We start from the raw sequence: 23,168 nt of genomic DNA, 5'->3' as shown, positions 1-23,168 counted from the left end.
TTATTTACCCCTCTCTTGGGATATCTTTGAAACATTTGTCCCTAGGCACATTTAATGCATTAAAGTCCCTTGGCCTTAGATCCACCTAATCTAGTGCCATGTCACCCACACCAAGGACCTTGACCTTTATTCCTTTTTGATCATTTACATGAAGCCCAAACAAATATAATACAAACATTGATCCTTTAAAGGAAAATGTCGACTGACCCTTCCGAGGTCATGTTACCACGACTTGAGCGTAACATTCCTTCCCTCTTCAACATTAGCGTCCTCAATGATAAAGTCTGGGAACACTCTTCGTAAATGGTATACGGATTCCTAGGTAGCTTCTAATAGAGGTAGACCATGCCATGCAACCAACACCGTGGGTATCTTCCGATTGTGCACTTGCATTATTCCTCGGTCCTGGATTCCTATTGGTTTGTGTCTTGCATTATCCTCTATCTCCTGAAACAAAACAACACCTTCGATTAGTGAGTCACCTGTATGCAAAAATTTCTTTAAACGAGAAACATGAAACACTGGGTGCACCTTACAATCCTATGGCAATTCTAATTTGTAGGCTACATTGCCTATTCTTTTTAGAATTAACCATGGCCCACAATATCGAGGTGATAACTTAGCACACTCTCTTGCAGTCAAAGACTTAGAGTGCGAAGGAACTATGAGAAAAAACTTAAATTCTCTAGCGGATCGGTTTTCATCCGCATACGCCTTAGCTCTATCCATAGCTTGGCGGATGTTAGCTCTCGCAAGTGCTAGCATCTCCCACATCTGAACCACAAAGTTCGCGGCACTAGGCACTTTCTGAGGTATTCCAACTATAGTTGGATTCGCTGGTCTATAACCATAGTTTAGCTCAAACGGACTGAACCTTGTAGAGGAATGTTTTCTATCATTGTAGGTAAACTCTAACAATGGCAACCGCTTGTCCCATGTATGTTGCCTCAATGACACATATGCTCTCAGCATATCCTCTAAAATTCGGTTGATTCTTTTCGTCTGACCATCCGTTTCTGGATGATCCCCACTACTCATTCCCAACTCAGTCCTTAGTGTCTCAAATAGCACAGAAATGACCAGTAAATTTGACATCTTTGTGTGATACTATGGATTTGGGTAATCCATGCAAACGAAATATATGTCTAATAAACAAATCCACCACTTGCGGGACACTAACAGACTCTCTAGTTGGAATGAAGTGAGCCATCTTGGTAAGACGATCAACCACCACGAGGATAGAATCATATCCACCTTGTGTCATAGGCAGTCCTACAATAAAGTCCATGGAAATGCTCTCCCACTTACCTAGTGGTATCTCCAAGGGCTGTAAAAGTCCGAGTGGCTTTACCCGTTCTGCCTTACTTACTTGACACGAAAAACAACGTGTCACATATTCATGAATATGCTTTTTCATCTTTGGCCAAAAGAAATCTCGCTTCACGAGATCATATGTCTTCTCGACTCCTGGATGTCCCACACATGGGCTATCATGGCATTGTCGAATGACTCTCTGTCTGAGATCATTCTGATTAGGTACTACTAACTTGCCATTTCTTTTCAGCATACCATCCCTTATGGCATATCTTGCATAAGTTTGGTCTTTTCTGGATGCCAGGTCATCCTTTTCCCCGGTTTTTAATACATGAGCCTTAGGCCATAAGCTCTGGACGAACTCGTTCACCCTTTGAGTTTCTCTAATCTCGGTCATTAGAGCACTCTCTAATACCGTGAAACTCATGTTATGCATAATGCGTGACAACGCATCAACAACTTTATTATCCTTACCTCTTCGGTACCGAATCGTCAAGTTAAACTCTTGCATGAGTTCTGCCCACCTAGCTTGGCGGCCTCTCAAGTCAGGGCTATGGCAATTGCTTCATCTAGCGTGTTCGCATACTTAGACCGAACTTCCATCTTTATCCGATCATTCAATCCAAAGATAAAATCTTTTACCTGGATTGACTGAGGTAGGGGTTCATAAATTTCTTTGACGAAGGTTTCGATATTGATCCCAAGCTCGGGATGCTTCGTCAGGAGGTAGGAAGTGTTTTCTAAATTCCTTTTTAAACCCCTCCCAGGGAGTGGATGCTACTCCATCTTTCTGCTGTTTTATCCACCACCTATCCGCTGCCTCATTAAACATATGGGTGGCCTCGCGGATTTTCTTCATATCATTCCTGATTTCACAAATGGCGAATGCCTCGTCCCATTTGCGTAACCAGGTGTGAATGATATCGGAACTACGGTCAGACATCCGACCAAAATACTTTTCTGGCCTATAATTGGCAATATTAGGGACCTTAGCCCTCTTAGGCTCGACCGTACGAACACTGGTCTCCGATTCCATCGGAGATTTACCTTTCTCCTCACGAGATGGTCTGGCAGACATACTATGCACCATTTTTCTGAGTTCAGACTGCCCCACATTTGTTTATAACTGCTGCGCTAAAATCTGTTGCAAGGCATCCTGTAACATTGCAATTCTGCTAGACAGTGTATGACCTGCTGGGCGTGACACCTGCGGGGTCGACCGGACTCCCGACTCTACGGGATCCATCTTGGAAGCTGCTTCTTCTACTTTCATTCAGGTCAATGGGATTGTGTGTTTATTTTTTTTAATTTTTTTAATTTTTTATTATTTTTAAAATAAAACACCGCTTGCAACTGTAATTACAAAATGAAAGTCCAACCTCCAATTTCACAGTTAACCAAATCTATATCACACTGTAACTAAACCCACTTTTCCCTATACTAGGGAAACTCCTGCAACCCAAATTAACTCAAACACGGAAGCAAACAAACTTAGAAGGCATAGAAAGCTCCTTGGTTATATCTTTGCTGCATGAAGAGGTCAACTAGTTCCTGTAAGCCACTCCAACACGCATTTATGACCAGCCTTGTGATCATGAACATGCTGTACTGTCATAATGCCCGAACCTTGCAGAGTAACCGAACCACAACCTCTGTTACGCTCCAACCTTTGGTGTTAGCAACGTACGTAACTCTCATGGATACCATGACTTGCAAAATCCAAAGTACTACGGGTTTTTTCTACACCCAGCATTAGTAACGTTGAAGGACCTCCCCGTAACGCAGATATCCAGATTCATTTCCCTGGTCCTAAGCTAGTTGTAGGTTGACGAACAGAATCATGATATAATTAATTACAAACTATCCCATGCTCACTTGCCCTTGTAATCCTGTCTTCGACGCCTTCAAATCAACGACAATATACACGATACCAAATTATAAGCATGTGGTTGTACGCGATCTTGGTCTCTTGCAACGGTGTTGACCAACCGTTCCTACACCTGTGGTTTAACTGTCTCGTCCTCCGTCACCAGCCTACGCGAACCGTACGCTCCTGCGACAGCTAGTCCCGTGACCACCCGATAGCACAGTTGCGTCATCACCTGCGGTAGTTAATCCCGTGACCACCCGATAGCACATGTCGCGCACCGTTCACCCATCCACGCTACCCAGACTTACGTGAACTGTACCATCGTCCGTCGTCAAATGCCCCGTACAACCTGCGCTCTGATACCAAATGTTACCTCACAATCTCGTTGCTTCTAGTTTTACATTGAATCATGGGCGAATGCACTTAGTCTATCCTCCTAGCCAACCTCGTTGGTTGCAAGCGTCACTGCTGAAAATCCCAAAAAGATTCATTTTGTCAAAGCTCTCTGCTTGCTTAATTCCAACGAGCCCCAAACTCCCTAGATAGATCTAGTATGCCACATGTCTTAAATTTAGGATCCTTCCTTAATGCATTATTTACCCCTCTCTTGGGATATCTTTGAAACATTTGCCCCTAGGCACATTTAATGCATTAAAGTCTTTTGGCCTTAGATCCACCTAGTCTAGTGCCATGTCACCCACACCAAGGACCTTGACCTTTATTCCTTTTTGATCATTTACATGAAGCCCAAACAAATATAATACAAACATTGATCCTTTAAAGGAAAATGTCGACTAACCCTTCCGAGGTCATGTTGCCTCGACTTGAGCGTAACAGAGGACTCTGGCACCCCCTTGCTTGAAGACAAGGGTATGGAAGGAGAAGGGGGACGGGTAACAGAAGGGGAGGAGGGGGCTGTAGTCTTGGAGTCAGGGAAGGGAGGCGGGCAGGGAGAAAGGGGCGGCGGGTGGTACAGGTGATTGCAAGTTCAGGGGGAGGGGGCAGGGGGGGGTTTAGGAGAGGGGGGTTGGCCCCGATGGAGGGTCCATCGAGACTTGCTTTTCTCCAGGCTCCTGTTGCAAAGGGACCTGGGCGCTCTGCTCTGCTGGCGCCTACGGCTCTTGGTCGGGAGATCAAAGAAGGTCTCCTCCTCCTGCTCCATAGGGGCAACGTTTGCCAACTTCCCGTGAGGCTAGGGGATCGTCGATTGGGCTCTCTCGCGCTCTCTGACCCTAGCCCGTAGCGCGATACCTGCGTTGCCTTGCTGAGCTCCTTGTGTTCAACCTTGGTCCAAGTCCCCTCAGAGGGCTCGACCTAAGGTATTTGCGAGTGTTGCTAACGATCTGACTGCCTGGCTCGATGTTGTGGAGCCCTCGGCCCCTGCTTGGGCTGAGGGGGAGCCCCTTGCTCCTGCCTAGGCTGAGGAGGATCCCTACCTTGGCCTCTTAGGCAGTCTCGAGCTAAGTGTCCCATCGCGTGGGAGCCCAGAGACCTCAACTCTTTGACATAGTTCGCCTCCATCCAAGGTCTCCAGAAGGATCTCCTCAGGAAGCGTCTCGAGGTTGTCCATAATCTCTCTGAGCCTGGGGACTCCATCATCTGCGATCACTGTGGCTGCCGAGGGAGGAGGAGACTCCAACACCGTATCAAAACATCCTCTGATAGATTGGAGAATGGATCAATACTCCTTTGCAAGGCCCGGGAAGCGAGGTACGTGGTGAGTTTGTTGGAATCAGAGTCCTAGTGTGTGTGGTCCTAGAGTCCTAGGAGTGTCCTACAGTTGTGTGAGTGTGAAGAATCTTGAGGCCACTTGTGCCACCTCATGTGGTAGGTGTGATTCCTCCCCTAGATTATAGGATCTAGATTCTCTTGTGTGTGACCTCATCTATGAGGTGTCTGTGTGGGAAGATAAGGCTTGCCCAGCCTATAAATGAGGTTATGTACTTGCTATGATTACACAATCTATCAACATCAGTTCGTGCCTCAGCTCTTGTCTCCAATCATGTGATTGAGTGTCTCTCACCCTCTCCCCATTTTCAACAGTTGGTATCAGAGCCACCTTAAAGCTCCTGCCTGATGGCATTCCTCTCCGATTGAGTAGCTCTACCTTTGCCAACAAAGACTTTCTGTTTTTGCTAGTGTGACTGGCTATTGGGAGCTGTTAAGATGTTTCACGAGTTGCCGAAGCTCATCGGCCATTGTTGAAGCGGATTTGCACCACTTGTTGTCAGAGCTCACGGCTCGTCATCTACGGCATTCATCGAATTGCTATCTCCACTGTCTGCTACCTCTCTTGTCCGTGCTGATGTTACCTCTTGCCCGCTATCTCCTCCGCTAACTCCTCTGCTTGCTACCTCTCTCCTCCCTCGCAATCCGCTCACGCCTCCCTCGCAATCCGCTCACGCATCCCTCGCAGTCTGCTCACGCCTCTCTCGCAGTCTGCTCACGCATCTCGGCCAAGAATTCTGCCCATTGCGGCTGCCGCTCCTCGCTCTCCTGCTTCCGCCCCTGACCTGCGACAGCTCCTGCGAAGGTGTCGTTGCGATGATGTTGGCGGCGTCTCGCATATACCGGCGACAGACGACCTGCATCTGAAATGAGCCACCATTCTTGGGATTCCAGCTCCAAAATCGCCGCCACATTTGGAGGGGATTCAGACTGACCTTGAAGCCCAGCATTTCTGCTCCATGACGACCTGAAGAGCGGCTTGTTCCAGCCCATTTCTGAGCCAAAATCCTAAATTGCGATTTTCAAGAAATTTGCCTCATTTTGGGTGAATTTGTTGGGGCTGTTATGATCTGAAGCTTCCCTAGGAAATTTTGAAAAGCCCCAATTTTCTGCAAACCCTAATTTTTGCAGCAACCCTAACCCTAAAATTTAGGGCTTTTCTGTCCTGTGTCTTCCTTTGGCATAATTGAAGCTTCTACTATGTAAAATTTGGGGCTTTTTTTGCAAAATTTGAGTAAACATTGTAAGGGATTTAGACTCTGGCTGTAATAACAGCTAAGACCTTCCCACCAATGGATAGCATAAAAAACTCCTCGTTCATCGAGAAATTCTCAAGGAACAATTTCCCAACTTGGCAGAGGAAACTCCGGCTTCTTCTTATGCGAGAAGACATATGGAATATCACCAATGGCAAGGAGTCAAAACCCCAAAGTGATGATGCTAGAATCAGTTGGTGGGAGAACCACACTGATAAAGCAATGGCTATCATTGGCCTAGCTTTAGCTGACAACCTTATCCACCATGTGGATTTTGATAAGACTACAAATGACGTTTGGGAAAAATTAGAGAATTTGTTTGGAAATAAGATCAATAATTCCAAAGTCTTTCTCAAACAAAAACTCTTCAAGCTCAAGATGAAGGAAACTGAAACCCTCAATGAACACTTGATTAATCTTGGGTCAATTCTCCAACAATTATCTGCCATCCGAGTCATTGTTGAAGAAGATGATCAAGTTGCTGTACTTCTCTAAGTATTGAAGACATTTCCAAGTACAATGAGATCCTTGCTGTCCTAAGAGTGAGCCGCAATATGAGCTTTAAGGATATGGTAGCTCATCTCATTGATGAGGACCGTAGGCTTACAGAGAAAGCAAAATCTTCCTTTGAGTCTGACAAAGCATTCTTTCTCAAGAATAAGCCCAAGAAGAAAGGAAAACCTCTTAAATTTAATTACTGTCAAAAGCTTGGCCATCTAGAGGATCGTTGCTTCAAGAAGATGGCAAAGGTACAAGCCAAAGAACATGCCAATTTGGTTGCGAAACAGATCGAGGACGAAGACGATGAAGCTACACCTTCTGGACGTGAGGAACAAGCCTGCACTGTTGCTGTTTCTGGTCTATCCCTCCATGAGGTGATAGATGAAGAGTGGGCTTTCTAGAGTCATGTGTGTTAGGTACTTTGCCTTGGGTAGTCCCCCTAAAATGATGTAATAATTTGTCATTTTGTGTGCCTTGTCCTATAAAAGGCTCCACTTATTTCCATGTACCCAGTTAGGAGACAGGGGGGTTGTGATGTCTTTCCTTTATCAGGCCTGGCCCAGGATGTTGGTGTACTCCCTAGACCTATGAGTTGGTCATGCATCCATGCTCAGATTTGAGTCTCTTATCACGTTGACACCTAAGCCATGAGAGTGCTTGGCTCAACCTCTGAATTATGCTCAGCTGTTAGCCTCTGAGATTGCCTGGGATGCACAATCTGGATGATGTCATAGGTTCTCACCCTAGCTCCGAAGGGGGGTTTGTTGGAATCGGAGTCCTAGTGTGTGTGGCCTAGAGTCGTAGGAGTGTCCTACAGTTGTGTGAGTGTGAAGAATCTTGAGGCCACTTGTGCCACCTCATGTGGTAGGTGTGATTCCTCCCCTAGATTATAGGATCTAGATTCTCTTGTGTGTGACCTCATCTAGGAACGGCTTGCTGTTCCGGAATGGAAAGATTTGTGTGTTAGATGTTTTGGAACTTCGATCCAAGGTTCTCTGGGAGTGTCATGATGCTCCTAGTGCTGGACATCCGGGTATACATCGGACTCTGTTTCTTGTGAAGCATACCTTTTATTGGCCTAAGATGCGTGCATTTATTGAAAACTATGTGGTAGGTTGCCGGGTTTGTCAGGTTACTAAGGCATAACGCCTTCGAAGCGCGGGTTTATTACAGCCATTGCAGATTACAGGTAATAAATGGAAAAGTATTTCCATGGATTTTATTACTGGTTTTCCTCGAACGCGCAAGGGTCATGACTCCATTTGGGTCATAGTCGGCCGTTTGACAAAAATGGCTAGATTCTTACCTACTCGAACAACTATTTCAGCTGTTCAGCTGGCTTATGAGTTTGTGGACCACTTATTTAAGCTGTATGGTTTGCCCTCCGACATAGTTAGTGACAAGGACTCGAAGTTTACAAGTAACTTTTGGACACTTGTTTTTGAGAAGTTAGAAACTACTCTAAGTATGAGTTCTTCATATCATGCACAAACTGATGGTAGTACAGAGAAGGTCAACCAATTGGTTGAAGATATGCTTCGGGCATATGTTTCTAAGAGACAGTCTTCATGGGAAGATTATCTACCTATGATAGAATTTGCTTATAACAGTGCAAAGCATTCGAGTACTAGTTACAGTCCTTTTATGCTTATGTACAGGTTTCAACCTAAGTCACCAGTTATGGTTGGGTTAAAGGGAATCCAAAATGATAAATCAGATGCCAGGTGACCGACCGTAATCCAACACTCATGGGTGGAAGACCGTGAGGCACTCCATGCAGCTACTGCGGAAACTGAATAGTCCCTTGGACTAGTAGAACCAAGAGAAGCCAATGTCTGAACTGCTGCAGAATAGTCCACTGAACTGTGTTCTGAGATGGGGACTCCTGAGCGGATAAAGGAGTGCTTGCAGATGAAGAACTACCTGTGGGTACTGCAGTCCACTACACTGTGCTCTAGGGTGGAAGACTCCTGAGCGGATGATGGACTCACACTGGTAGCTGCTGATCGGGAGAGGGACTAAAAGGCCGCGAGAAACTGTTGATGCTGTAAAAGCATCTCCTCTCAGTCTCGCATACATTTAACCCTCCATGCTAGCAAGCTGGCATGACGTCGGGTTTGATGCGCGGCCTTCTCAAGGCATTCTTGTTCCAACAGAAGATGAAAATGGTCCAATATCCTTGCATCCTCCTTTGTCTTCTTTTCTTGCTCGTGCAAGGGCTGGCTGTTGCATGGTATCTAGAGCTGCTCAGAATGATCCTGCTTTCTGAATGCTTGCATGAGAGCTGCTACGCTGGATGGGTCTATGGTGTAAGACTTGTAGATCCATCAACTATTGTGACACTGAGTGTCAGAGAATAAATTTCCCCCTTACTTTGCTGCAAGGTGCAAATGCACACTGGTGAAGAGGGGGGCTAACAGATGCGTGATGGAGGGGAGGGAGGGAGAGGCTAATGGAATATGGTGCTACCGCTAGTGCGGGTTAGGAGCAAAATATAAAACTAGAGTATCCCCTCCATGTGCCCTTCTTCGTCTTGTGCTACCACTAATGCGGGTAGAGTAGGAACAAAATACAAAACTAGAGAATATCCCCACCATGCTCCCTCCTTAGATGGTGCGATACTAGTCCGGGTTAGGAACACAATACAAAACTAGATAATATCCCCCCATGCTTCCTCCTTCGCCAGTTGTGTCCCCATTACTGTGATTTTCAGCTAGGGCTCCCTCCAGCCTTCTTTAGATTAGAAGGAACCATGCTGCTCTGATACCACTGTAACATGTGGGGACTGGCTGTGCGGAAATAGATAAATGTAAATGGAGAACTCAAGCATGAAAGACATCAGATGTCTTCTTGACTAGAGAATATCCCCACCATGCTGCCTCCTTCGCCTGTTGCATCCCCATTACTGTGATTTGCTGCTAGGATTCCCTCCAATCTTCTTTAGATTAGAAGGAACCATGCTGTTCTGATACCAAGGTAACATTTGGGGACTTGTTGTGCAGAAATAGATTAATTTAAATGGAGAATGTAAGGATGTAAGACACCAGGTGGTGTCCTGCGAGGAAAGTTGAGATAGGCCGGACCTCAATAGTGTAGTCGCTCAGTGGACCGTTAAAAAGCCAGTTTTGCTGCAAGGGTTATGCACAGCAACAAGGCATTGAATTTGAAGTAAATTTTGCCTAGATCACCACTATTAGGAGTGTTATTGCCCTTGCTGCCCACTTTCATTGGGAGGTACATCAGCTTGACATTAAGACAACATTTCTTCATGGGCACTTGCAAGAGGAAGTTTATGTTACCCAACCTCTTGGCTTTGAGGTTGAAGAATCTAAAGGGAAGGTATGCCGGTTGAAGAAAGCCCTTTATGGATTGAAACATGCACCTTTATGGATTGAAACATGCACCCCTCATGATAGTCACTCATAAGATTGAAAACCATAAACTCCATCATGCATAGCAGGGACTAGCTACTATGACATCCCCACTGATGTCATCAACGCCCAACAGTGGGTGTAGACCATAGTATAAAAATATGTTCTCACACATACAAATCCACACACCCACACATACTTGAGCATCCTTTTATAAAAAGTCTTCGTACTGAGTTTTTGTTGGCACTCCGGAGGTGAAGGGCAAACTCAGCCATGATGAAGGCTAGCACTAAGTCTTGGCTTTCAGAACAGCCCTACAGAGGTTACACTTTACATCTGTAAGGGTATCTTGGATACTCTATGCGGATGACATGCTTGCTACTGGGACACATGCTGAGCAAAATTCATCATTTAAGCTTGTCTTGCAGAAGTCATCTGCTATGTCAGATCTTGGTCCTTTGCATTATTATTTGGGCATTCAATTTGCTAGCAGTGAGGGGGTATTTTGATGCCACAATCCAAGTACATTGGACAGCTTTTGCAACCTTTTCAGTTTGAGGATTGCAAGCCAATATCCACACCATTAGAGCCTGGCTTTCATTCTCATATGATGATGATAGTGGTGCACGTGATATCACTCTCTATCAACATGCAGTAGGTTGTTTGATAATTTATGCCATACCAGGCCACATTTTAAGTATATTGTCTCACAGTTGAGCAGGTACTTCACTTGTCATGCATGAATTAACTGATAGTGATTGGGCTGGCTATTTCAACAGCCGTGTGTCACATACTGGCAATTGTTTCATGCTTGGTACTTCATGCATCTCTTGGTTCAGCAAGAAGTAGACTATAGTTGCTACATCCACCTGTGAGGCTGAGTACAGAGCAGCTGTTACAGCTACAGTGGAGTGTGTTTGGCTTCGGAAGCTACTTACAGATCTTCATGTATGTCAAACAGCTCTTGACAATCAGAGTGCTTTGGCTGTTGCATGGAATCTTGTGTTCCATGCCCGCACAAATCATATTGAGGTTCATTATCACTGTCAGAGAGACATTGTCAACAGGTGATATACAGTTGTCTTATGTTCCCACTGAAGACAACTTGGCAGAATTGTTTACAAAGGCTCTGCCTCGACCTAAGTTTGAAGCATTCCGCCGGGCTTTAAACTTAGTATCTTTTGTAACTTGATCTGTTATGCTTTGTATAGTCATAGGTTGCTATATCCATAGAGGATGAACATGTGCAACCATGACATTAGTTCTTCAAGTAGGGGGGTTTGTAGGCCATCCCATGGGCTATCCATTGGTGCCTTCTATTCCCTAGTATGTGCCTTGTAAGCCAAGATATAGGCAACTAGGACAGTAACCAGTTAGGGCACTTATGACATGTGCCACTTAGTACACTAGGTACTACTAGGACAACCTGCCCTAGGGTTTCTTTGTTTTGGGTACTTTGTACGTTCTTTTCATTATTACAGCAGTACGGTTTCAGCATGTTTGCTTCCATCTTCTCCATTTACATCATAACAAAGTCCAAAATGCTTCGTACCCTGCAGATACCGCAAAATTTGCAACCTGTGAATGAGGTTAATAGCCCCACTGGAAGTCCAACTCTGAGTGTTTAGCAACCAGAGCAATGAACCGGCAAGCTTCGGATACAAGGAGGCATCATCCACTCTTCAGGATCATGTTAGTAAGCTTGGTATTCGGGTCCATCGAAGATGAAATAGGCTTGCAGTTCTCCATCCCAAAGGCCTCCAACAACTCATGAATATATCGTTGTTGAGAAACAAAGAACCCCCTCTAAGTCTGTCAAATCTCCAATCCCAAGGAAATATGTAGTAAACCTAAATCTGTCATCTCAAACTCCTTTGACAAGGCTATGTGCTTGCCAATCAATATGAGATCATCCGTGTGAAGGATAATCAATGTGCCCACATCTCGTTCCCGAAAGAGATACAAGTTTGGATCTGCAATTGATCTCCGAAAATATTTCTTTTGAATGAAGGCCCTTAGGAATATCAACAACCATTTCTTGCTTATGTAACTTCACAATTGTTCCATAATTGAGGTGTCTAAACCTCTCGTGCCATAAATGTGTGTTTGCCAAGGTAGAATCATCAATAGCATATGCATCAACAAATACAGTATCCTTCAGACATCTTGTCATAAGCATCAAGTTTGTAAAGTTCTCTAAGCAATGTGCCAGTCAACACCATGGTAAAGACATGTGTAACGTCATAGACTGCACACCTAACACCATAAAAAAGAACCTGATATCCAGAATTAGCTATAGCTGAAATGGATATGAGTTTTTTTCGGATGCATGGTACATATAGTACATTGTCTACAGTGACTAGACCACCAGATACTGAAGTAATGCAACTTGCCCAATGCCTTTTACTAAATAAGATGCATCATTTGCACATGCAACTGATCACTCTTTGGTGCATCTGCAAGTGAGCTGAATAACGTCTTGCATGAAGTGATGGGCTTGCCAGTACCATTGTAAAAAACCCATGCATCATAACCATAAAAAAACTATCATGCAGGCATCATGAATAGAAGGAGTATACTGACAAGTAACGAGAAAAGCCCAATGCTGATTGTGTGCAAAATTGGCGATCTCATGCTTGTCATCTGCACTAGGAGCGTCAGAAAGTGCAAGGCCCGACTCCTCCTTTTTAGATGCAATTCTCTTCCTGCACTCATTGATGTCATGCCCAGGTTTCCTGCAATAGTTACATCTCTCTTTCTTTTCTTTTCACCATAAAAAGAGGCATCAGATGAATTACCAGCAAGTGCATTAAGTGGCTTACCAGCTGAAACTTTTGCTTTGGCCTTGTTTCTATGCTTAGTGGCAAAAGCGTGGTCACTAGCCATAGAAGCATTTCTATTCACATGGCTTTGTTCTTGTAACAAAGGACAATTGACTGGTCAAAAGTGTAGTGATTGGCATTGCCCATGGCAACCAACCACAAAGTAGTGGCAAAGCTCTGGTATGAGTCAGGCAATTCATCAAGTGTCATGGGTACAAGTTGAGAATACCTCATCAATATTTGCCAACTGCTCTTTCAAATCTTTAACACTGGTAAGATATGCATCCATGTCACCACCCTCTTGAAGCTTCAAGTCCTTCAACTGCTTGCGGAGATAGGCCACTCTAGCCTCATTTTGCACCTCATATAAGGAGGCAAGCTTATCCCATGCTTGTTCAGCTGTCTTGCATGAATGGATATGAGGGATAATAACCCTTTTTATTGACAGAGCAATTAAGGCATGTGTTTTTGCACCAACTCCATCCTAATGCAATTTCTCTTGAGTAGGAGGCAAAGCAGATGTAGTGGAAGAAGCATTAGAAGAATCACTAGATGAACCAGAGGCACTAGGTCTAGTGGGTCTGACCTTAGTACTTGTAGCAATGTTTCAAAGATTCTTGGCAACCAATACATGCCCCATCATATAAGCCCACATGGGGTAATTTGTGCCATCAAGTTTGTCCTCAGATCCAAGCATCCCAAATAAGTCGTCCTTGTTGCTAGCCATAGTGCAAAGTGCAAGGCAAAAGCACCAACTGACAAAGCAAAGAAAGAGAGTGCAAGCTCCCAAATCCAAAGGCAATTTACTGCACAAGCTTCAAAGCTTTTCCACTGCAAATATGTGGCTGTCACAAAGTGTACCTGCTGAAAAAAGACTTCCAAAGCCAACATAGGGCCAAGTGACTTTGACCAAGATTACAGCAAAGAAAATGCTCTAAACGTGAAGACAGGAGTCACCCTTTAGGAGAGGTGAAATGAACAGCAAATGGCAGCTGAGGATTGTTGGGATATCTCAAGGTGTATGCCTCAGGCACACCTTATGTTTCTATGTGTGAGTGCTAGAGGCACAGTTAGGTGCCCACAAGCACAGTTAGGTGGTGGAAAAGCCACATAGGATGATTGAGTGAATCTAGGAGCAGATTGAGGAGATGATTGTGGAGCTTTGAGGTCATCAGTGATGTCAGTGACCTTGTATGAGGTGCCTACTTAAGGACCTCTTTCTTCTTCATTCTATATGCAAGTATTCTGATTTTGTGTCCACTCTACTCTTTCCTTTCAGTATTCCAACATGGTATCAGAGCCCTTTGATCCCCCTTGAGCCCATTTCTGCCACATCATCATCATCTTCTTCTTCTTCTTCTTCTCCATTTTCCTCTTTCTTCCCAAAATCTTTGAGAGCTTGGTTCTCCATCTACAAATGGCCATTGCCCAAACCCTCTGAGCTGGAAACTCCTCTAGTATGGGCGAACTTCCACCTGTAAGCAATTGAAGAAAAAACGTCTGTGGTGGCTGCCATTCTCCAAACAGCGAATTTCTTCTGTTGCTCAATACTCCGTACCTGCTCCGCCATTGCCTGAGCCCTCTTAGGAGTAGATGGGCGACCTCAAGACGAAGATTTTGAGCCACTTTTCAGGTCATTTGGTTCAGTAACGAGGGAGAAATCGTCAAAACTCAGTTTCAGCCTGTAGCAACTCTCCCGGGCAAAAGTGCGCACCATTTCGTCCAACCTCTGTGCTGGACCTTCTCTGGTATATGAGCTTTCTTTTGCTTCAGAAAGCCCTCTTTTCCTTGCTTTGAAGAGTGAGCTACAAGCCCTCCAAGTTCAGCTTTTCAGTTTTGACAGTTTTGGACAAGTTTTTGAAGATGATGCTACATAAAATGCTACTCTAGCATTTCTGGTTTTTTGAAGCTTTCAATAACTTCAGTACAAGTGTGGCTTTAGTTTTGTTTTGAATTACTAGACCTGGTTTTGATTGGAAAGTATTCATTTTAGCCACTTCTATGAAGCATGTAAGAAGAAGCATCATTGTTTGAAATTTGGTCACAAGACTTTGCTACATTAAATGCTTATATTTTGAAGCATTTCAGTTGTTATTCTAAGCCCTGTAAGAGAGAAGACACTACCCAATACCTGGGTTAGAGCCTCTCATGGCTTGCTTATGCAAAATATGTGAAAAGCCAAAACATAAAGCAATGTCTTGTTATGCTACAAAGGATGAAAATGCCAACCTGACTTCCTTGTTGAAGATTGCCAAAACAATGGTTGCCAAAAAGGAAGCAACTTCAAAGAAAGAAAATGCAAATCTACCTACAGATGAGCCTCCACAAGATGAGGCATTCCATGAAGATTATGCATTTTAAACATCTCTATGTATGCTCCAGATCTCTCTTTTTATGTCAAGGTACTCAGCCTGGATAGTCCTCCAAAATGAATGAAAATAAACTATTGTGTTTTGTGTGTTTTGTAAACACCTCTGGTCACCTTATGATGTAGGCCATGTGTATGTTTTGCTCCATGGTACCTCCTGCAGACATTGTGTGCATGTACATGCAGGGGAGATAACCATTGGAAGGTCTGTTTGTATCCCTTTCTGTTTACCTTACACCCAAGGGAACCCTTGCTAGCATGAGAACCTAGCCATAGATTAATCCTTGACCACCATGAGATGGCATGAGAAACTATGAGACTAGATGTATCCTTGACATAGCCTGAGGCATTTCCTTGAGGGGGGGTTTGTTGGGATATCTCAAGGTGTATGCCTCAGGCACACCTTATGTTTCTATGTGTGAGTGCTAGAGGCACAGTTAGGTGCCCACAAGCACAGTTAGGTGGTGGAAAAGCCACATAGGATGATTGAGTGAATCTAGGAGCAGATTGAGGAGATGATTGTGGAGCTTTGAGGTCATCAGTGATGTCAGTGACCTTGTATGAGGTGCCTACTTAAGGACCTCTTTCTTCTTCATTCTATATGCAAGTATTCTGATTTTGTGTCCACTCTACTCTTTCCTTTCAGTATTCCAACAAGGATGCCAAGGAGAGCTGAAATATAATGTTACAGCAGTCAAAAGTGATATTCCAGCAGCCCGAAGTGAAGGAAAGTTGGAAAAAGTGGTCGCCCAAGCACTCGAGGGTGAGGCGCCTGTTGTAGAAGGGAAATGGAGCAGCTCAAAGTTGAGAACAGTTGTAAACAGGGTGGCAGCTGTAGGAAAATTCCACTAAGTACAGATTTGAGCTGTTAAGGGGCTGGAGAAACTCTCTACAATAGTTGCCCAGTCTGTAGAAGCTGTTTGGAGCTGATTTCCTGCGATAAAGTGCCTCGAAGTGCAAGAACAGTCCACGAACTTGCTGGATAAGGACTCTAGAACACAATGGAATGGTCTCTTGGCGATGAAATCTCTTGAAATAGCCTCAGTTGTTCACACGTGCAGGTACGACCTCAAAGAAGCTGTCGACCAGCAAGAAAGTAGCCGCCACTGAGGTGTGGAGGGCTTGGGGTGGCTGGAAATGGCTGAGGGATGAAGCCTTAACCTGCTCTGATACCAATGTAGGCAAGTGGAAGCAATGGAAGTGAAGAAGATGGAAGCAAACGTGCTGAAACCGTACTGTGTAATTATGAAAGAAAGGTACAAAGTACCCAAAATAAAGAAACCATAGGACAGGGTGTCCTTGTAAGTGCCCTAACTGTCCTAAGTGTGTATGTCCTGGCCTACTAGGCACATACCAGGGAACAGAAGGCACCAATGGATAGCCCATGGGATGGCCTACAATAAGGAGTCAAAGGATTCCTCCTAATTTAACTATTAATTGTTGTGAAGCACTGACACCATGTCAAAAATGTAGAAGAATAGATGCAACTAGAGAGAGCGAAAATCGGGCATGAGAATGCAAGAGAATAGTTCGGGAACTTGTTATCCACTGGAGAAAACCTGCTTAAAATAGTGTACAACAAATGGCAAATACAACCTTATTTATAGGTATGGGGGCTCTTGCTGATCAGTCTGTTTAGTCAGGCCGATTGCCCCTTCGCATGGCATTACCAAAAGAGTAGTTCCAGCTGCTGATTGCTACATCCGTAATAAAGCCTGAAGCATAAGATAAACTGGTGCAATCTCTAGAGACACGTTACGTTGACAGCTCGATCAAATATACTTTATATTTCCCTAATTATTCAATTCTCACAATATCAAAATTCTCTTAGCTTAAACCCTTTACAGAATGTGATCACAAGCTTATAATTGAAGCAAAACAAGCAGACCAAGGCTTTGATACCAAGGTACCATGACACCCAAATGTGCGCTCACTTTTGAGGAAAGCACTCACTCATGAGAGTTAAGGTGAAGTTTCAGATTTTTGAGGGCTAAATGATGAAGATCCATTAGTCACTTGCAGAGATTAGCTTCTATTAGTAAATGCAAATTGGAGGAGGATTATGTGAACTACTTTCCTTGGACTGTGCACAAAAAAGCGTAGCCGTGGTTTAATCAATACTTGTCAGCTAGATCAGATGAAGGATGTCTTATTAAGAATGTCACATGCATCCCTGCACTAGGGTGATTGTGACACACATTCAGACCCACCTTTGTGAGCCGTTAGTCCAAGGACGACGAGTCAGGCACGAGCTACGTGGGTCCATTCCCAGCCACAGTCACAGGCCACAGAGGAGTTCGGGGCATGGTATCCACCTAGCAACAAGTTCAGTAGAAGGGAATGTCACATGCACCAGTGGCAGTGACACCCAGTTGCCCCTGATTGGGCTGCTGGAAGGTCCTCAAAAGGCACTGAAACTGCTTCTGGCTGCGAATGCAGCCAGGTGTCACTGCCACCTATGCCTAGCACTGATGCATGTGACAAAGAAATGAAGATGTACGAAATTGAATAAAACAACCTGAAGTAGAGAAAGGCCGTGTTAATGCAAGATTGCACCCTCACAATGAGGGTACTAATCAATTAGTTCAACAAGGAGCTAGATGATACAAAACTTTGTTACTGAGTGGGCTGCATCTAGATCTGTGGTAGATGGAGATCATGAATCCCACCAAGGCTTGTGAAGATCTGTTGCAAGGACCTATCACCATAGAGAAGGGAAAAACTACATCCAAGAAAAACAAAAGCTGAAAAGAAGACATGTAATAGGTGAGACCAATCTCAAGATTAAGGAAAAGGAAAATTGAAATGATTCTTTCGCAAAGCCTTTTAAGTCCTAATATAAACGATAGTCTACACCATAAGCAAAGCAGATGTATGAATGGAAGAATCGGTGGCATGCACAAAAAACAAACCACATTGAAATTGTAATGGAGATTTTATTTTTATGTCTAGGCTTAGATGGAGCAAAGGGCAGCTTCTATTTTATGATGTTTACCCCAGGTATGGGACGTAAGAGTTGAGTATATCAGAAAGCTGTCTTTGAATAATTTCAAAGCCTTTACTCAATGCAGCTAGACACATTAGTACCGATTCCGAAGGGTAATAGTTTTTAACAAAAGTAAATCAAGATGGGGTGGTAGTTTTTAATAACTCGAGATTGGGCACCTGGATTTCCACCCAGATTATGCTTAATATGATTATCATAGCAGTTTTTCAGTAGGCATAATATTTTTCCTTGCTAATAAGATTCATGATCAAAGGGGTAATTATAGTACATTTGAAAATATGCGTGCACATGTAAAGGGAGATCCTTACATGTATTGGTTGCAATGCTACATTGCTGATTCACTGGCATTTCTCCTGCCTCATGACATGTAGTTACAGCTTTCACTTTCTTGAATCAAGTAATGTCTTCTTGAGAAAAGCAGAAGAGATCATGGATGTTGTGGCCACATTACATCAATTTAGACTATCTATACTCCACTTTTATTTTCCAGACCTGTTTCAATCTCTTCTACATGTAATCAATTTAGCCTATCTACTATGTACGCCCCATCCCATTTGAAATGTTTTCATGTGTACGATTTTGTCACCATTGTTTGAATGATGATGTTCTAAATAAGTTAATTTCTTCTGCATTGAACTAATTTAGGCTATCTGTATACCATGTTACATGCCAGAATGTGTAACTTATGGTGTAGAGCTGTTCTGAATACTGATGTTTGTAGTAAGTCAATCTCTTTGAATGTGTCACCATTGATTGAATGATGATGTTCTAAATAAGTCAATGTCTTCTGCACTGAATCAATTTAGACTATCTGTACTTCATGTTACATGCCAGGACACATGTAACTTATGGTGTAGAGCTGCTATGAATGAAGATGCTTGTAGTAAGTCATGTCTTCTGTTCTTTTGGTATAATGTGGGGTTTCTCAAATTTTGGCGAGGTTTCTTCATGGTCAAATTTGAGAAGGTTTATTTTTCAGGAGGGAGAGACCGTAGGATTGAGTTTGTAATGATTTCATGATGTAAAGCCTTTTAGACAACAGGAGAGGTTTTTGTTTTGCGCTTGGTGATTCGTTTTTTGAAGTCAAATATCTCATGACTTGCTGACCTTTGCAAGGTAGTGCAGAAAGAGAAGCACAAGCATAGGGACAAGAAAAAAAAACGCAAGAGGGATAGCGAAACTAATGGTGATGTACACGGTGAGTTAAATATACCCCCCTTACATCTCTTCCCTCCCTAGCACTGCCAATAGTGAGACCATCTCAGCAGATGAACAAAGAGACCACGTAATGATTTTGCAGTTGCAGGTTCAGGTCAGAGGGTTGGGCTTTGGTTTTATTTGTTTGTTTTTTAGGAGTGGGATGGGGTGCTTTTGAAAAATATGTAACAAGGTTGGGCGTGTGGATCCACTTGCCTGTGCTTGACAGAAAAGGACAAGCGGTCCAATAAGATTCAGCGAACTGAACTTGCCAATGAAGTGCTTTGCTTGGAGAATGGGAAGGTGCCAGAGATCAAAGCTGTCTCCTGTGTTGCTGCACGAGAAAGCACGCTCCAAAGGATTGAGAGAGTACAATCGGGGAGCTCTAGAAATGACCGGCCTTTGGAAAGTGCAAGTTGTGAGCCAGCATTGTATAATAATAATGAAAGAGAGGCAAACGGTAAGGTAGAAAGTGAGTCTCCCTTGATTTTGGCGAGGTCCACAGGGAATAGTAATGGTGCAGTCGCCAGTGATCAAACACCTTCAACAAGACATAATTCAGAAAATGTCAATGACTTAAATAGGCAAAGACAAACTCAATATATGCCCCAAATAGAAGGGGTTTGGTCTGCAGTTGATGATCAGGAATGGCTTTTTCTCCATAATAACCACCTTCGTTCAAAGCCTAAGACAAAGGTGGAAGATGATGGAACATCTCAGGTATGGGCAGAGGCACTTCTTTTGCCATCAGTTGACATATATGCTTTGCCGTACGTGGTTCCATACTGATGGACCTGTGTCTGTACGAAGCAGGTGTCAAGTAATTTTTTCTTGTTGAAGAGGTGGTTTTGGAAGATCATAGTTGTCTTTGATTTGTTTGGAGCTCGCAATTGCATGCCCCCCTCTCCCCCCTCTCCCTATTGATGTGATAGTGTGTGTTTTTCTCTGCACCTTTCTGCAAAAGACTTTAAAGTAGCTTGAATGATTAGTGTCCGGCCTTCCTATGATACCCCGCAGGCAATGCATCTCCTCTCCAAGCTGTACTAGGCCCCTTCACAAACTGTGACATATCTAACTTTTTAGGTGAATGAGTCAGTATTTTATTGTTTATTGTTATTTTAACATTAAGATTTCATATGATGCTAGATGATATTGCACATCTAGGCAGTGAAGCTGACTGTTCGTGTATAAGATTCTTTTCATGCATTTTGTAATTCCAAAAAGGAATTTGTTTTGTATGGGTGCTCCATTTGATGTCGACGTAATGGAAAATGTTATTTGCCCGACAAGAATGGATGTAAATATGAGAAATTCAGGGGTGAAGGGTGAGAGCAGGGGGACTTTTGTATTCATCCTTGCACTTTTGAGATTCTTATATGTCCAAAGCCTCACCTGGTTGTGGTATTAAAGTGTGTCCATCTGTGTCAGAAACTGAAAAAATGCTTGGCCTTCTAAGATCGCCCCAAAGAGTGTCAAATGTAATGTGTTTGTAGAAACACCCATATGCTTTAATTGGAATGGAATGCCATAAACGGAGATTAAGCATATCACAAACATTGATTTAGAAAGTAATGTTAAGCTACAATATATACAAGGTCTAAAGGAGTTGTCATTGTAGGATAGATGACAATTGCAAAATCTGTAACGTAACCTAACCCAAAAGTATGTGTGATGACACATTAAGCATTGTGTCTTTATCATTGTTGAAACATTGCAGAGAAGAGACTAGCCCAAGTCCTTTGCATGACTACATTGTGGCTTATGCCTGTGAGTTATATCCTCAAGGCAATAAATGAGTCTTGCACTTCCCGATGCCAAAATGTGAGTCCCCACAATCTATGGGTTGCTTTGTCTGCCCTTCTTGCATGAAAGGTCAATTATAGTATAAAAGGCTTTCCTTTATATTTGTTGACATTATTTCTCCCTTACATGCTCACATGAAAATCTCTCTCTGCGTGGTTTTGGCGTTAAATATCATACCCCCTATCATGGGTGTGTTTGGCTCCATCTCCCACACGTCAAAGTCAAATAGACAATGTACAATCAATCTATGGAAATGACACATAATCTTTTGTGGGAGCTGCTTATTCCAAGTCGTTCATGTTGAGGAAGTGAACACAAAGTTCACTATAACACATAAAAGTAAGTGATGAGAAATTAGATGAGAATGAATGGTTGCACATGATGCATGCTAATTGCTTACTACCAAGATGCAAACCACTTGTACACATGATGCAAACTAATTCACTCTCCCTACAAATTCTATTAATTAAGTGGTGTCTCGTCCCCCCTTCCTCGTTCATTCTCAATTAAGCTAAGGCGATGCTATTCCAAATTAATCTGCCCGAATCAACCATGTATACGTTGCTTGATTATTCCCTCCCTCTTGTCCGTGTTGAGCCCTATCCTCTCCATCGCTCCTTGCCTCCTACAATAGTTTTCCCTTTGTCCGGCCATACGTCGGCTTTGAGAGGTTTCAATTTGTGGGGGAAAGCATCAGAAGGCAGCACCAAAAATCTAAACGTTGGTCTCATTAACAACCTGCAACTGTAGCATAGCAGAAAGCACTCAACAAGGGAGCTCGAGGTGGTTCAATTTTGCTCAAAATGGAGGTGCAATAATCGATAGTGACTACAGTAGTAGATTTTGCAAGGAAGTGTGCTTCAGCAAAGGAAGAGAGATCGGGTTACTAGCTAAGGAGAGCTTAGATGCTTAGACATCAGTTAACCTATGGAAGTTACTTGTGAAGGAGACATACAATGCCTTGATGATCTACAACCACAATGCTAAGTAGATTGCTCAGGGACGAAAGCCATATGATCCTACAATAGAGGTTTTGAAGAGCTGAAGAGTGGAGCAAGATAAGGCTTGCTTGAAGCAAGAAAAGCTTGAGAACATAGAATGAGGGAGACCAATAGCAATTGTTACAATAAGAGAGACGGAAGAGGAAAGGCGGCAATGTTGTTCCAATAGGGGTGAAGAAAAAAAGAACCCCAAAATCCTCTACACTAAGTCAAGCATCTACAAAAGCCCCCCTTTTTCTCCAGATCGCATCTTCCTCACTAATGGTTTTGTAGTTCTATATAGAATTCCTTCTCTTTATACTCCACATGGGACTTTGTAGCCAAATAGTAGAAATGCTGGCTTGCAAATTGAGTTCAACTCCTACCAATGCAATCCAAGAATCCCTACAAAGATGAGTTTCAAAACTTAGAGGAGTTAATTTTGAAACTTGCTTAGGCAAGTTTGAAATTGACCACTTCAAGATTTTTGGGGAAATACGAAATTGGAGTCACTCATTTTTCGACTCACCTAGGCAAGTTAAATCAAGGGGGTACAATTTTGGATTTGGCACCTTGAGGTGCCCCTTTGTTCTTTAGCAAAATCTTGTACATTTTAACAAATTTTGGATTCTGGAAAGGTGGTATTACAAGAGACAATTGGGATACTCTAATTGGTTCAACTAATAAGCAATGAGGGTTATGCCAATCAATTGACTAACTCGCTTGTCAATTTGACAGACCAATATGTCCCAATGTTATGAAGCCAAGAAAATATTAAAGAACTCAAGCATGCCTCTTCTTATGCATCCATGAACATGGTAACTCACATATCCACATATGTTGGATGTGAACACCACCATAAAAGAGGATATTATTGCTTCTGTCTCAATTGTGGGGAAAGGCATGCTCCCTTCTAATGAACCATTTAACACTTTTCCATCATTGGTGGAT

At 43.3% G+C, this 23,168-nt stretch overlaps 1 protein-coding gene across 2 annotated transcripts in view; it reads left to right on the top strand.

The window, feature by feature from the left end:
- Positions 1-20,273, top strand: part of LOC147902219 (uncharacterized) — a 33,069-nt gene extending 12,796 nt beyond the window's left edge. The window contains exons 3-4 of one of the 2 annotated variants that reach the window (XM_087374283.1): positions 19,363-19,435; positions 19,664-20,273. In XM_087374283.1, coding sequence (XP_087230409.1) covers positions 19,363-19,435; positions 19,664-20,223 — 633 coding nt within the window. In that variant the 3' untranslated portion in view covers positions 20,224-20,273. Of the gene's footprint in view, positions 1-19,353; positions 19,436-19,663 lie in introns of both variants that reach the window. The other variant, XM_087374284.1, reaches the window with a different exon arrangement.
- The last annotated feature ends 2,895 nt before the right edge of the window (positions 20,274-23,168 follow it).

This window comes from Dipteris shenzhenensis, chromosome 5 (genome assembly GCF_047967505.1).
Source record: "Dipteris shenzhenensis isolate YYH24624 ecotype China chromosome 5, Dip_SZ_1.0, whole genome shotgun sequence".
Taxonomy (NCBI): domain Eukaryota; kingdom Viridiplantae; phylum Streptophyta; class Polypodiopsida; order Gleicheniales; family Dipteridaceae; genus Dipteris; species Dipteris shenzhenensis.
Note: the sequence above shows the minus strand (reverse complement) of the source record. Positions and strands in the feature narration are given on the sequence as shown.